The sequence below is a fragment of the Gobius niger genome (assembly GCF_951799975.1).
Source record: "Gobius niger genome assembly, chromosome: 1".
Lineage (NCBI taxonomy): Eukaryota > Metazoa > Chordata > Actinopteri > Gobiiformes > Gobiidae > Gobius > Gobius niger.
The window spans coordinates 15,491,573-15,504,627 of NC_136852.1; the positions used below are offsets into that span (position 1 = coordinate 15,491,573).

General features: G+C 40.3%; 1 protein-coding gene across 4 annotated transcripts; it reads left to right on the top strand.

The window, feature by feature from the left end:
* The first annotated feature begins 1,323 nt into the window (after window positions 1–1,323).
* scn3b (sodium channel, voltage-gated, type III, beta) lies at window positions 1,324–12,567 on the top strand. 4 transcript variants are annotated; one of them, XM_079560806.1, is made up of 7 exons: window positions 1,333–1,569; window positions 1,715–2,047; window positions 3,028–3,194; window positions 3,284–3,512; window positions 5,924–6,062; window positions 9,639–9,706; window positions 11,791–12,567. In XM_079560806.1, the coding sequence occupies exons 2-6, from the start codon at window positions 2,005–2,007 to the stop codon at window positions 9,700–9,702; spliced, it is 642 nt and encodes a 213-aa protein (XP_079416932.1). In that variant the 5' UTR covers window positions 1,333–1,569; window positions 1,715–2,004; the 3' UTR covers window positions 9,703–9,706; window positions 11,791–12,567. The 4 variants fall into 4 exon arrangements, with proteins under 4 accessions (XP_079416934.1, XP_079416933.1, XP_079416932.1 ...); XM_079560805.1 differs by having other exon boundaries at window positions 1,333–2,047; XM_079560808.1 differs by lacking the exons at window positions 9,639–9,706; window positions 11,791–12,567 and adding an exon at window positions 4,258–4,326 and having other exon boundaries at window positions 1,324–2,047; window positions 5,924–6,055.
* Window positions 12,568–13,055: the final 488 nt, after the last annotated feature.

Genomic DNA, 13,055 nt, shown 5'->3' on the forward strand with positions numbered 1-13,055 from the left:
TTGGGGCTTGTTTTCTGTCTTCAGTTTGTATCACTCCCACTTTGACATGTAGACTATGTGTGCTGCAGTATTCTACGTGCTTAGTGCGATGTATACAGCTTACATAGTTCCTGATAAGAGGTTTTCAAGCATGCTGCTTGTGAGATAGTGAGTTTATCCATTGCATTCAGTCATCAGTAATCATGTTATAATCTTGAAATCCTTCCAAATCCCTTGATATCTGCCCTACACAATACAGCGCTTGGAGGCATAGTGTAGAAAACACATTTGTTCTCTATACTACAGTATATGTTGACGCTGTTTATAACCTGGTTTTAAAGCTTTTTTTATTGCTTTGTCAAGACATGCTGATCCTTCAAATCCACTCTGCAGCGTACAGTAAACCACATGAACGTTTTCAATCAGTCTTTTGTGAAAGGATTATGAATTCTCCTCCCTGCACAGGTTCATGCTGTGCACCTCAGACAGTAGGGCTTGAAGCGTCCCGGTGTCTTGCAGCCTGTGGACTGTCACTGAGTAGGCCTCCTGTGGTCGCCATGGCAGTGCATCTCTGTTGCTATGGTTTTCTTATCTGCAGGAAGTGGTTGGATCAGGTCTGCCATATTTAGTTTGCTTGTGACGGACGGTTAATGTGGATGCAGAGAGCAAAACAAAGAGTTTTATGTTTTTCCTTCTTAGGCAAATATCGAGATATATCTCTCGCTACGTGTGGTCGACACCGTTGATTCTTTTAAAAAGAAGCTGAAGACATGGCTGTTCAGACGAGCTTTTAGTTGACAAGGCTGTGATTGTTTCTATGTTAATTTTTCTGTAATATTGTTGTTTTTTGGGTCTCTGTGAAACGCTTATGATTTAATCTGTGGAAGTTCCCATACAAATAAAGTTTCTTTTTCTTCTTCTTCTTCTTAAATGTATGCATTAGATGGAAAGCCTCAAAGTGCTCTAGCCTCAAACCCTTTATTCAGTGACGCTCCTGAGATTTTTTTTTTGCCTTATTATTCAGATTCCGTACCGCTGCTCTGGGCATCAAGAACATCTATTGGAAAATAAACATCGGGATGAGGTCACAGCATATGACAGTCTTTGCAGCAACAGTCAAATGAGGGTCAATTCTTCATTATTTTTAGTTTTTCACTCTTGTTTCACTTGTGTTTTGAAGTGACCTCATTAGGGCGTTGCTGCTTGAGGATAATAATATAAATATGATGTGACTGATAACAGTATCTGTCTATCCCCCTTTTACATTCAGCTGCGATTATGAACTGCATGACAGCGCTTTGGGGCTTTGCAGAAGTACTTTTCCAGTGGAGTAGCAGGCGCCACATGGAAAGGAGTGACTCGCGCATGCGTATCAGAGCCTCGTTTATTTTTGCCTGGGCTAAGTGAAAGCTGAAAAACAAAGGCAGTGAAGCGCGGCCGGGAAATGTCATCAGTCATTGTTAATGGAGAGAAACAGACGTCTGACAATCGATAGTCGTATTTTCTAAGGAGGCGGAAGCTGCGCGCTGCTGTGAGTGGACAACACTTGAGATCTGGCAGCAGTTTGAATTGGCGTTTGTGAATCCACAGGTCGCTCATCTTTTTATAGTTTTCATGTATACTTAAAGTGAACGTGTCAGTTTTAACAACGGAGTTTGAAGAGGAGAAGCGCTGCTAAGGAAAGTGCATTAGGCTTCCTCGCGGACTGTAAGCGATTTTCTACTCTTTTGAGCAGATAGTGGGAGAATGGCGACTGGGGGCTTTCCGGAAGTCTGGGAAGCGTAGATGACCTCATACTATTGCTGAAGCTGCATAGGAGGTTTTATTCACAAAGTTTCAGCGCCGAATTTGTCCGCCGAGATTGTTTTCGCGAAGTTAGCTGCGCACGTGTCACCCGAGGAGCGGCGCTGTCCGTGGTCCTGATCTCCGAAATCCTCCATCTGGATTTGCGTTAAAAGAGGCAACTGGAATATTTAGCTTTTAAGCAGCTAAGAAAAACAACGACAGCTCCACACAGAGCTTAATATGGTAACCCATCTGCTCATCATCACACCCTTGCTTTGTATTGGTAAGTACAATAATGAATGAACAGTATGCCTGCCTCGAGTGTCTGACCCACGTTGTTTGTTCAGACTTCTTTACAATTACTCAATGTGTTTATGCAGACAGGTCTAAAAACAACACATAAACACTGGAATCTACAATGTTTGTTTGCACATACTTCTTTGCTCCATGCATGCTCCCTCTGCTCCCTTATGTGTGTCTGTGCATGAGTTGAAATCTGTGTCACTGTCTGCCCTGCAGGGGCCTCTGTGCCGGGGTTATATAAGAGTACTGGACCCAACTATGCAACAGTCACATACAAAATACAAATACATCAACACAGCTTTACATTGCTGCTCTATTTTTACAAACTACTTTCTCGTATCATGTTAAATAGACATCAGTATTTTTATGTGGTCTTCTCAGCTTTGCAAAATGCTTTGCTCTCTGCCTCCCACATCCCACTAATGCTATCCCACACCCATTTAGTCCTCTGCGGTTTAATGGGCTCGTGGGCATCAATAGAGAGCAGGTTGAGGCTTTTAGTGAATCCATTGCTTAATTGTAGGCCATTTGCATCCTTACTAACATACTGTACTGTGCACTAAAACTAACACTAATATAAATCACTCCATTTACTTTTGTAAAGTCCACATTCAAACTACAGGCACCACTTCCGATGGCCTTCCGATGATCAAACAGAGAACCAGTTTGTAAATCAACAATTAGGCATACACATAATACAGTGGCTCTCAACTTGCGGAATGGGACCATAGATTTGAAACCCAAAAGTGGGTCACACAAGTTATTTTTTCACCTTTTGATAATCAGCCTTTTAGCCAATGGTTCGATCAACGGCGCTCAGTGAGACATTTGCAATGTCTAAAAAATGTCAAACGTTGAAGGTGTATTTGGGTTGTGGCTCGTATTGATAGGTTGAGAATCACTGCTCTAATGTTGATGTATTTATAATAGTTTACTATCTCAACCTGTTTTCATCTGCAGTCCATCTGAGCCATCAAGTGTGCGTGGATGTCCCGTCAGAGACAGAGGCGGTCCTGGGCAAGTCCATGAAATTGACCTGCATCGACTGTAGGAAGAGAGAAGAGGTCAAAGCCAAAACCCTCGTTGAATGGTCCTTTATGCCCGATGGATCCCGGAACACAACTCATGTAGGATTACTTTTTATCAAAGCATTACTACTTAAATCATAAAAAATCCAAATAGCACTGTTTTGTTTTTGTTTTTTTGTCTCTCACAGATTTTCAAGTATGAGTATGACACCCCCATTAGGTTGGACAGTGCCTTTGAGAGACGCATATGTTGGAATGGCAGTCAGGACTTGCAGGATCTGTCCATTTGGATCGAAAATGTCACGTACTCTGACAGTGGATTCTACCAGTGCACAGTAAAACGAGATTTTCAGTTTGGCTATTTCAGGCACAACATCACCAATATCAAAAACATCACTCTCACCGTGATAGAGAAAGGTAAATTCTTTTTAATTCATCTGCCCTATTAGTAGTGCTGTGGTATATATGTACACTGTATCTGTATTCCTTCTTTGAGTTTCACCAAATGATGTAATTATACTGGTTTTGTTTATTTTTTTCCCCACAATATTTTCAGTACCAGATGTTGGCCTGGGTACCTTAAAATTTTTAGCGCATGAACTTAAAATTGAGCAAATGTTTTAGTCATGATTTTCTGATTTAGTGGCATTTTATTTTAGATTTGGCCTTGATTTTGAATTTTTCCTGTCTTTATTTTACAAAACTTACTATTCCAGTGGCAGCCTCAGTATCCATCATTAACAGTAGCAGCAGCAGCAGGAGTGCTACACATTCAGGACAGCATAACGTATCACACAGTTTTAGTATGCAGCATAAGCATGTATCATGTACTTGACAGATTGGCCCAGATGTGATGCTAAATATGACCAGATCCAGCTGCTCATAGTGTGTAGACTGAGAGGAGAGGCTTTACTCTGGCATGGTCATTTACAATCTCTACATCTCAAAGCGTGTATACAATGTCCAATGTCCTCCCTATTTCTCTCCTTACTGTCCTATTAAACCGCAATTCCCTGCTATTTTAATGTGTTCCTTACTGGCTGCTTTCACCAAACGAGTGGGCAGGCGCCGTTGCTCTAATAACACGTCTCTCCTTCCCCCCGTATTGTCTGTGCTGAACAAGAATAATGTTGTTTTTGTTTGTGTGCCTCTTATTGTCCAGCTATGCTTCCCTCTGTTGTCAGTGAGGGCTTAATTCAAAAGCTTCCACTTTGCTATCTATTATAATGGGGTAATGTATTCTGCTTCCTGTATGCTTGCCTTGTTGAATGCCTTTAATTCCACTTGGATCGAATATACCGTCAAGTGTATATTTGGAGATAGCGATTCCACGACTAAAGCCTGCGTGCATGTGCTAGAACTCATTATGGGCACTGTGAGGAGTAGGCCTCTTGTATTATAATTGGATTCTGCATTACGCTACAAGGTGTGTCAAGATTTTTATTTCATGAGGAGAAAAAAAACCAAAAGCGTCCCAATGCAACAGCGGTGTCACATTTCAAAAAGCCTTCCGTGCACTGTCGCTTGCAGTTCAGAGTATCATGTAACAATAATGACCTCCATAGAAAGCAAACTGGTTTCTTCGTTGTACATGTACATGCTTTCCCGCTTACACAATTAGATTACACACATGGGTTATTGCAGAGGCTACAGAATCATGTTCGTGGAAGGCTTTCTGGGATTTGGCACCTGCGTAAAGTCACACACAGTGGTTTACAGCGGCTCATAATGTCTGTTCAAATTTATAATACTTCATGATTACATGCAGAGATTTGCTCACATTGATGCTTTTATGCGCCGAATGCCCTGGCAACCACTTTGCATATTCATTTATATATATATATGACCTCAGTCCTTTTTTACTACCACCATTATAGCCGTAATTGCTTAGAATTATCCATCTATTCTGCATTTTCAGCTTCACTCGCTATCATAACATGACCTGGTTGGGTAAATGCCATTGCATACTGAAGTGGGATTTTCAATAGTTGGTAATAGTTCTCCATTTATTATACAGCAGAGACACCTTGGCAAAATCTCATTGTTTATGAAAGTCTTGGCCTGCATGACGACAGATTGTCCTTGAAAGAGAAGGGAAAGTTTTCAAACCGCGTTGTCTTATCTAACAATTTCAAGAAAAGTTGTGAACTCTACGCTGTCTTCAGGATATTCAGAACAAATAAAGTGTGGATTCTCTTTCATGTTTATGATTCTGCAGCTTTTTGCCTCTATAAAGGAGCACATTTCCCAAAAAAACCTTTCTCATAGCAAAAGTCACTGAAGTATTTATGAAGGAGTATAATATTTACTGGGCTCTGGGCTCTGAACAGTGTGTTTATAATACGGTGATGATTTAGTTGTCCGGCTTTAGTGACTAATGAAATGTTGAGAAGAGGAATTATGTGGATTTGAGTTCAAATGCCACAGACCTATAGCAGAAACACAGATGGGTTTTAAGCCTTTAGAAATGGCCAACAAATCGCTAATGGTTGTGAGTGGTGCAATTCCTTGTCAATCTGCCCTACTGTAAACCGCCATTGTAATTTGACACATGTAAAAATAGTCAAACTGCACATATTCTCACTGTAAACACAACACAGTAAAATTGTGTTGCCAAGGTGTATCTCAACTTTTGACGGACACATTGGTTGACGCCAATTTGCCAGAATGACAGCCATGAGTCAGCACATGCCTGGGCTTAGTAAACATCCTAAACTTGTGAATAAGAAATTTCCCTCAGTTTTCTATTCAATAAAAGCCTATAGAGGGGAGGATGTGCAGTAAATAATAAATGTTTCCTGCTGTTGTGTTGTGTTTGCGCCCGGCAGCGAGCGGGGACCCCACGGCCCTGTATTCAGAGATCATGATGTACGTGCTGCTGGTGTTTCTGACCTTCTGGCTGCTGGTGGAGATGGTCTACTGCTACCGGAAGATCTCCAAGTCCGATGAGCAGGCGCAGGACACAGCGTGAGTGTTTGCACCCTGATAAATGCATTGATTCGCCGACAGACGCACTGCTGATAAGCCACAGTCAAAGTTATTGCTTTCCGACTTGTTGCGATACGCATCTTTCATTGGTACCTTTAGCAAGATTTATGACCGGGGTGACCTTTGAGTCAACACAACCCAATTTAATACTGAATATGGATAATAAGACAATATAAATCTACGCATATATATACACATGAATATCCACTGTGTCCTAGTTCAGGGGTAAGTTCTTTATCCTGTCTGAGAGCTACTAAAAACTAATCATTGGTGAAGCTGTTATTATCAACTTCCCTTATCTCCCTTCCCTTATTCTCTCTCTTCCCGTATCTCAAAATGGTTGAACACTTTTTGATGGGGTTAAAGCAGCTCATATGATAAACTGGTTATCTTATAAATGGTTCAATCGCAGCACTGACTCGTGCCTCTGGTTGTGAATGTCTTCGTTCGTACGTGCGTGGGTGCGTGGGTGATTGATGTGGTTCTCAGGAACTGGGGAAACATTATTTCCCCGAGTCGCTTGCACAACTGGCAAAAAGAACTTGCAAACTCTAGTCAAAAACAAACTGCGGAAACCTGCTGATTTCTTCATTTATCATTCAGAAATAGAAATGTTTTCCGGTTAAACCTTGCTGCTTTCATGAGCTTACAGTGAGGCGATGTTCTCCTCTTGGCAATATACAGTAATTGCAAGGGAAACACTTAGCATTGAAAAGCAACAGGCCTATGTTTAGCTTATGAAAAGGCTCAAACTTACTCAGTTGAAAACATACACACGGTACAAAAACAGAATCACATGAACTTAGAGCTGCCAGCACCAAGTGCTGAGGGGTGAATGATTAACGCGATGTAAAGAACTTTTGTGTGCATCTTCAAAGGCACTGTCACGGCGAGTCTCCTTAGCACAAGTAGCTTTCTCACTTTGCAGCATGTTCCCCCAGCTCGCACTGGAGCAGAACTGTGTCATTTTAAAGCAGCAGAGTTAGAAATAAATGCAGCAGTCAGACAGAGAGTGACAGAAATAAAAGAAGTCCAACAGCGAAGTAGACGAGCTGACACGGAGGTAATTGAGTCTACACTTGTGGTTTGGTAACTCTCCTGCAACAGTAATCTGTCTTTTCGCTCAGACGGGGTGACAGCGCTGACTAACTCGGAGCACTGCTGACTGCTGTCGTTTTTAAGACCCTTTGTACATCTGTGCTGGACAGACCGACCCAGTTTATGAGGCCTTGTCTGCTCATGAAAGACCCAAACAGACACAGAGTATATACACTGTATAGTCGGCTCCCACATGATTCACTGTTCTGGTCAATCCAATTTGACACATTGTAGCTCAGCATTATATCTCCAGCAATTACAGAAAATGTGCTACAGCTGTTTTCTGTAAGAGCCATTTTCAATCATTTCTCAGTACAATGAAGCTGCCAATGGTTGTGCCCATTGTGAATGCCTGTCACTCGGGCTTTGTACTGTATATTGCCGTTTTAGAAAATGCAGTGCTGCAAAAGATTGTCATTGAGCCTCGCAAATGAAGCCAGTTAAAAAATGTAGCAGATTCCCTGTTGCTGGAGCATTCCCATTATGCAAAATTAAAGTAACTAGGTGAAAGTTTTAATGTAAATGCACGAACAGCAAGTGATCATTAGTAAGTCACTGGCAATAGCAGAAAATAAACAGCTACATTTGGTGGATAATTAAACCAGTAAATCAAGCTAGCACAAAGACTATTATGTAGCGTATTCTTGACTAGTGCAACCAATTCTATGGACGGTAATGTTTATTGACTGATTCAAGAGTGCACATTACATTAAGCATCAGGTCACCCATTGCGGACCGGAGACAATTCAACTCGTTGTGTTTTTCCCTGAAAGAGGAATTGGCTTGTAGAAACCACAAGGCCCATTATTAACCAAATCCATTATTAAAATGCATTTACATAGGCAGCACTGTGGTAGGATTCCTAATGGATATGGAATTGTAGCTCATCATGTTAGTCGTGTTGTTCAGTTTGCTCAGTTGTTGTTGTATTTTTTTCCCAATCTTTGGCTTGTCCCATTCGTTTAGTGTTTCCAGAGAGACCCAATCACGTAATGATTTTGTCGACGCTCTTTCTGCCGCAATCAGCCACATGCTGCGACTGAAGTGGTCGACGTGGGTGAAAGTTCATGCCTTGGCAACCGACAGTGCTGTGTGTACAGGCTGGGTTTTGTAGGGCTGTGATTGCAATAAGCATTGCTCTTTTAATCACGGTGCAGTCCACTGTGTAGGCTTTCATTCATGCAGACGTTTTCCGAAGGAGAGAAGGTTTTTCAAGTCGTCATCTGTGCTGGGTTTCCAAAGCAGTGAACTCAGGTTGAATTAACTACGGAGGTGAACTTTAAAAACCCTTCACTGTGACATTTTAATCCTGTCCACAGGCATTAGCATTTGAGATTTTATGATGAACTTCTATACTCATTAATTAAGAATCAGATGCATTTCAGAACACATCTGTCGAGATTAGCAGGATTCATGGATAAAGACGGCATCTCTGGATTCGCCCATATATGGTCATGTTTGAAAACAGTTAAGGGGAAAACAATTTGGAGAAAAATCTGAACTTATTATTCAAATTATTCAAAAACTACTTTAACAAATGCTGAATTATGAATATATTTTTCTACTAAATAAAGATACAAAGACATGGGGAGGAGCAAAATGGTTCAACATCCCATAAATAACGGAGAATGCTAACGTGATGCTACATATTAGCAGCGTGCTAATGCTAGCGTGAGCTACGACTGCCGTTTTTTCGCTTCTACTGAACAATCTGCTGTGAATAAACATCCATATGGACCCAATTTAGACTTTACTTTATCTGTATGTGATAAATAAGTTAATATTTCACCAGAAAATGGCTGACGCAATGCCGTCTGTATTTGTCGTGGAATTATACAGTACATTATAAACAAAAAAAAAGAGTTATACATTATAACCATTTCTAAATATACAGTCAATGACTATAGCCTTGATAGTTGCATTCTTCATTATTTTCTGCAACCAATTATTATTATTAATAATTATTTTGCAACCAATAAAATGCTATGATTTCGATTTGATTGCTGTAACTCTGCATTTCCCTCTGTACCCAGTGACAACATGCGCTCGGGCAGAGTTTGTAGAATAAAGTGCTTGTTTCAGATCTGTCAAAGTTACAAAATGAGCTTATTCTTAAATATTGCTGACAGAGACACAATGTCAGGCATATAGAAGATCAATAGGGTTGCGAGATATAATTCAGGTAGGGTGACTTTTAAAAATATGACATTTGCTATTAAACACGGTATAAAGCTGTCAGTTTGATGTGTGGCTTGTCACTCCCCCTCAGTCACATTAGTCTGGCGCTTTTACATCCATCCTCTTTGGAGCTGTACATAGGGACGCCGTAAATCACATAAATCAAATAGTTTCCCGCAAAGGTCACACGCAGCCGTTCATTAAAAAAGTCAACCGCGGTGGGTTAGTGGTAGGGGGCACCTCCCATTGGCTCTTAGCCGTTACTCTGTTTCTTCTCAGGACAAACTACCTTGCCGTCCCGTCTGAGCAGAAAGACACAACAGCCGCTCCTGTGACTGAATAACATGGTATTTGCTTTCGGCCTCTCCCATGACAATCCATGAAGTGAAGTCGAACCACTCCCTGTTTGTCCCTCTGATCGTTGTGTAGATATTTGTGCCAGTGTCGCTACATCCCTCTGCCCACGCCATTCTCCTGCACAAGCTTTTCATGCCTTACATTTCCGGAAAGCACCTCAGGCAAACCTCCATAAACACTCTTCATTCTTTGTAATAGGATGTGCTTTTTGTGGTTGGCGGTGTTGCAGAATTAGAAGACAACAATACATATTCGAGATGAAAGGAGCAGCCAACCTTTCCATAGTTTTTCGGTGGCGTTCTTAGAGGTCAAAACACGAGCGAGCGCCAGGTAAACTTTCATGTGCAAGCGATGAAGGTTAACCGTTCCTGCGCTGTCTGAACAAAAGTCTGGGCTTCTAGAATAATTTAAAATTCTGCAGTTATCGTCTGACGTTTAGTCACTCTAACCTTCTATGTTGAGGGAAAGCACTGAGCCTTGTCAGACAACAGACGTTTACAGTGTGTCACCATGGTTACTGACCTCCAAGCAACGACGCTGAAAACTATCAAAACTATGATTATTATTAACAATAAGAAAAGCAAAAAGGATGAATGATCATTTGTTTTTGGTTTTCTATCATGTACATAAAAATCATAACAACTCATGTCATTTTAGCTTTTCACGCATAGCTAAACAAGGCTTTTATTTTATTCGGCCTATTACAGTATTTCAACTTTTCAGGATAATAGGAGTATCAATAATAATGCCTCAAAACATTGGATTTCTGGATTTTAGATTTGTGAAAATGGGATTTAGGAATCATAAGGTTTGTGAATCTATTAATAGGCTGCGTTCATGATTTAGAATGTGATGATGTCATAATGTCAGGTGGAGGGCATAGGGCCAATACAACTCTATGGGAGAGGTACAGGTTTTGTAAGAAATCTCCAAAACGAAAAAAAAAAAAAAAAAGTTTTTCGTCATCAGTGTGATGGTGATTGGATTCACAAACCTGGCATTTTGTTTTTATGTCTGAAAGCCCTTCCTATTGGCCAGCATCACGCTCATGTTTCCGAGTTTGTCTCCACTTTTGGACGCCATTCAGAGAAAAATAATTGGACATTAGTTCATACGTGCTGATAGAGACACTTTTTGTTTCATGTGGATTCTTCCAGTGATGACTAAGCTATTAACCAAAAACAAAGACGGAAAAATCTGCAGTTCGCCGGTTACCATAGTTACCGCCATGGAATTTTCAGGTGCTCCACCTCTGTGCATGACTTCAAATCATAACAACACCGCCCAAGACGTGACTTCCTGTTTCACCCCAGCACACCAAAATTAAAGCACACAGCTCGTCTCATTGATTAGTTCAGCAGGTACTTGCAACATTACAACAATATAATTAAATACACACATTTTAACTGTTTTGTCTCTTAATAGTTAGGCAAAAAAGAAAGTTGAACCAATCAATGAGACGAGCTGTGTGCTTTTATTTTGGCGTGCTGAAATGAAACAGGAAGTCACTTCTTGGGCGGCGTTGTTATGATAAGTTATGCACAGAGTCAATTTTAAACTTTTATCTTTAGAATGTTGTGATGTCACGTGAACGCAACCTATTAGATTAGAATTATAATCTGAATCAGTTATCATAGTTTTACATTCAATCTAAAGTTTTATGACTACTGTAAATAAAAATGGTTATAATTCATATTTTGATATTTTGTAATTAAATGGATATATATTATGAAGTCTTTAACATGTAAGTCTTTGATATTGACTATACAGAATATATTAATAAGAGTTATAAAGCATTATAGCAGCATTAAAGCAGTGTTTTTTTAATGTAGCGGATGCAGTCAATAAAGATAATTGATTCCTCTAAATTGCCTCATTCAGATACTGCTTTATACATTTGCTTTGAGCTACACAACTAAATCACTTCCAAAATAGTACAAAATATATTGGATGCTCTTGCTCATTTAAAAAAAAAAAAAAAAGCAGCCACTCAGAATTCACCCACCGTGCAGTTTTACTTTGATACCTAAATAAATGCTACTATAATTTTCTTCTTTCCTTCTTGCTCCTTTAGGTACTGATGAATCGGAACGTTCATGTGGCGTAAAAAGTCAAAGCTCACATGGCCTCGTCTTCACCGCGGCGAGGCTTTCACTTCGACGCTGAGTGGTTTGAGCCCTGCCAGCCGCGCTCCCCTGTGTGTGCACCGTCTTGTGAAGCGCCAGTCAGACATGTCCAAGTACTCCATTTCTCTCCTTCTCATCCTTTAACTTTATACCTTCATGCCAGGAATTTGAGATCAAGTGCTTTTTCCAACACAGCCAGCTTAGGATGGAGAACTGTGGATGTAATGCATTTTAATGCGAGAAATAGCCCCAGCCAAGTAACTTTTCCCAGCTCTGCCAGTGCTTAGTATATTTCCTCAGTGTGCCTCAAATAATCTGCTGAATATCATACTGAAAATGATCCCAGTTCAGTCTTGTAATGCAGTCAAGGTTGTTCAGCTTGACTGTTGCTCCTCTTCAGACTAGTGTATTACTATATTTTTTACGTCATTTTTGTACCTTTTTTTCTTTTTATACGTATTTGTAAGAATATCAGATTATATAGCTTTCATGGATGTGCATTTCTCAGCTAATTCAAGTCTTACATTAATGTAAAACTGAAATCCAAGTTGATGACAATCAGTATATGTATCTTATAACTTTCCTAAAGCTTTTGCTAATAATAAATATGTGCCTACAACTTTCAGTGGTGCCACTGTAGAAAAGGATCCAGTATCTCGCTATTGTTTATATTTGTCCCCTGTGCGAGCTGTGAGCTTGTATCGACCTATTAAACAAAGTGCATTCCTCGTTATGTCTCCTGTCTTCTGTGAAAACACGCTCCTCCTCGGATAACGCCAGAGCTCGGCATTACCCCCAGACCACTTTTCGGATGTTTGCCGGGATGTTGTGAGAAAAACACACTATCGATCACCGGCCTGATTGATATCAATACCTTTTCTGTGCAGTGTTATTATCTCCAATACAAGGAATCAGCGGCAGCAGCAAAGTACAAATGGAGGTGCCTGTTCAGTTCAAACCACTTCCTGAAAACTTGTTCTCGGGTTGCACGATTTTGGAATAAAAAGTGATTTCTAACTAATGACTAATCACGTGCATTTCACTTGTAGTGGTCTGAATCTAGTTAAGCCTTTGTTGCAAACATTCATTTTATAGTTCATTATTAGTTTTCGATGATAAACTTGTGTCCGTTAAAGGGATATTGCCGGGTTTCAGGTGACATCACAGCGTTCTAAAGGCCTACAACATTATATAGAGGTAAAATTATTTTGTT

What these genes read in the sequence shown, in the direction of transcription:
- scn3b (XM_079560805.1), top strand. Translation starts at nt 2,005, where the DNA reads ATGGTAACCCATCTGCTCATCATCACACCCTTGCTTTGTATTG. An exon ending in CACACCCTTGCTTTGTATTG is followed by an intron (nt 2,048 to 3,027) that starts GTAAGTACAATA and finishes TTTCATCTGCAG; the next exon opens with TCCATCTGAGCCATCAAGTG. An exon ending in GAGCAGGCGCAGGACACAGC is followed by an intron (nt 6,063 to 9,638) that starts GTGAGTGTTTGC and finishes GTTTCTTCTCAG; the next exon opens with GACAAACTACCTTGCCGTCC.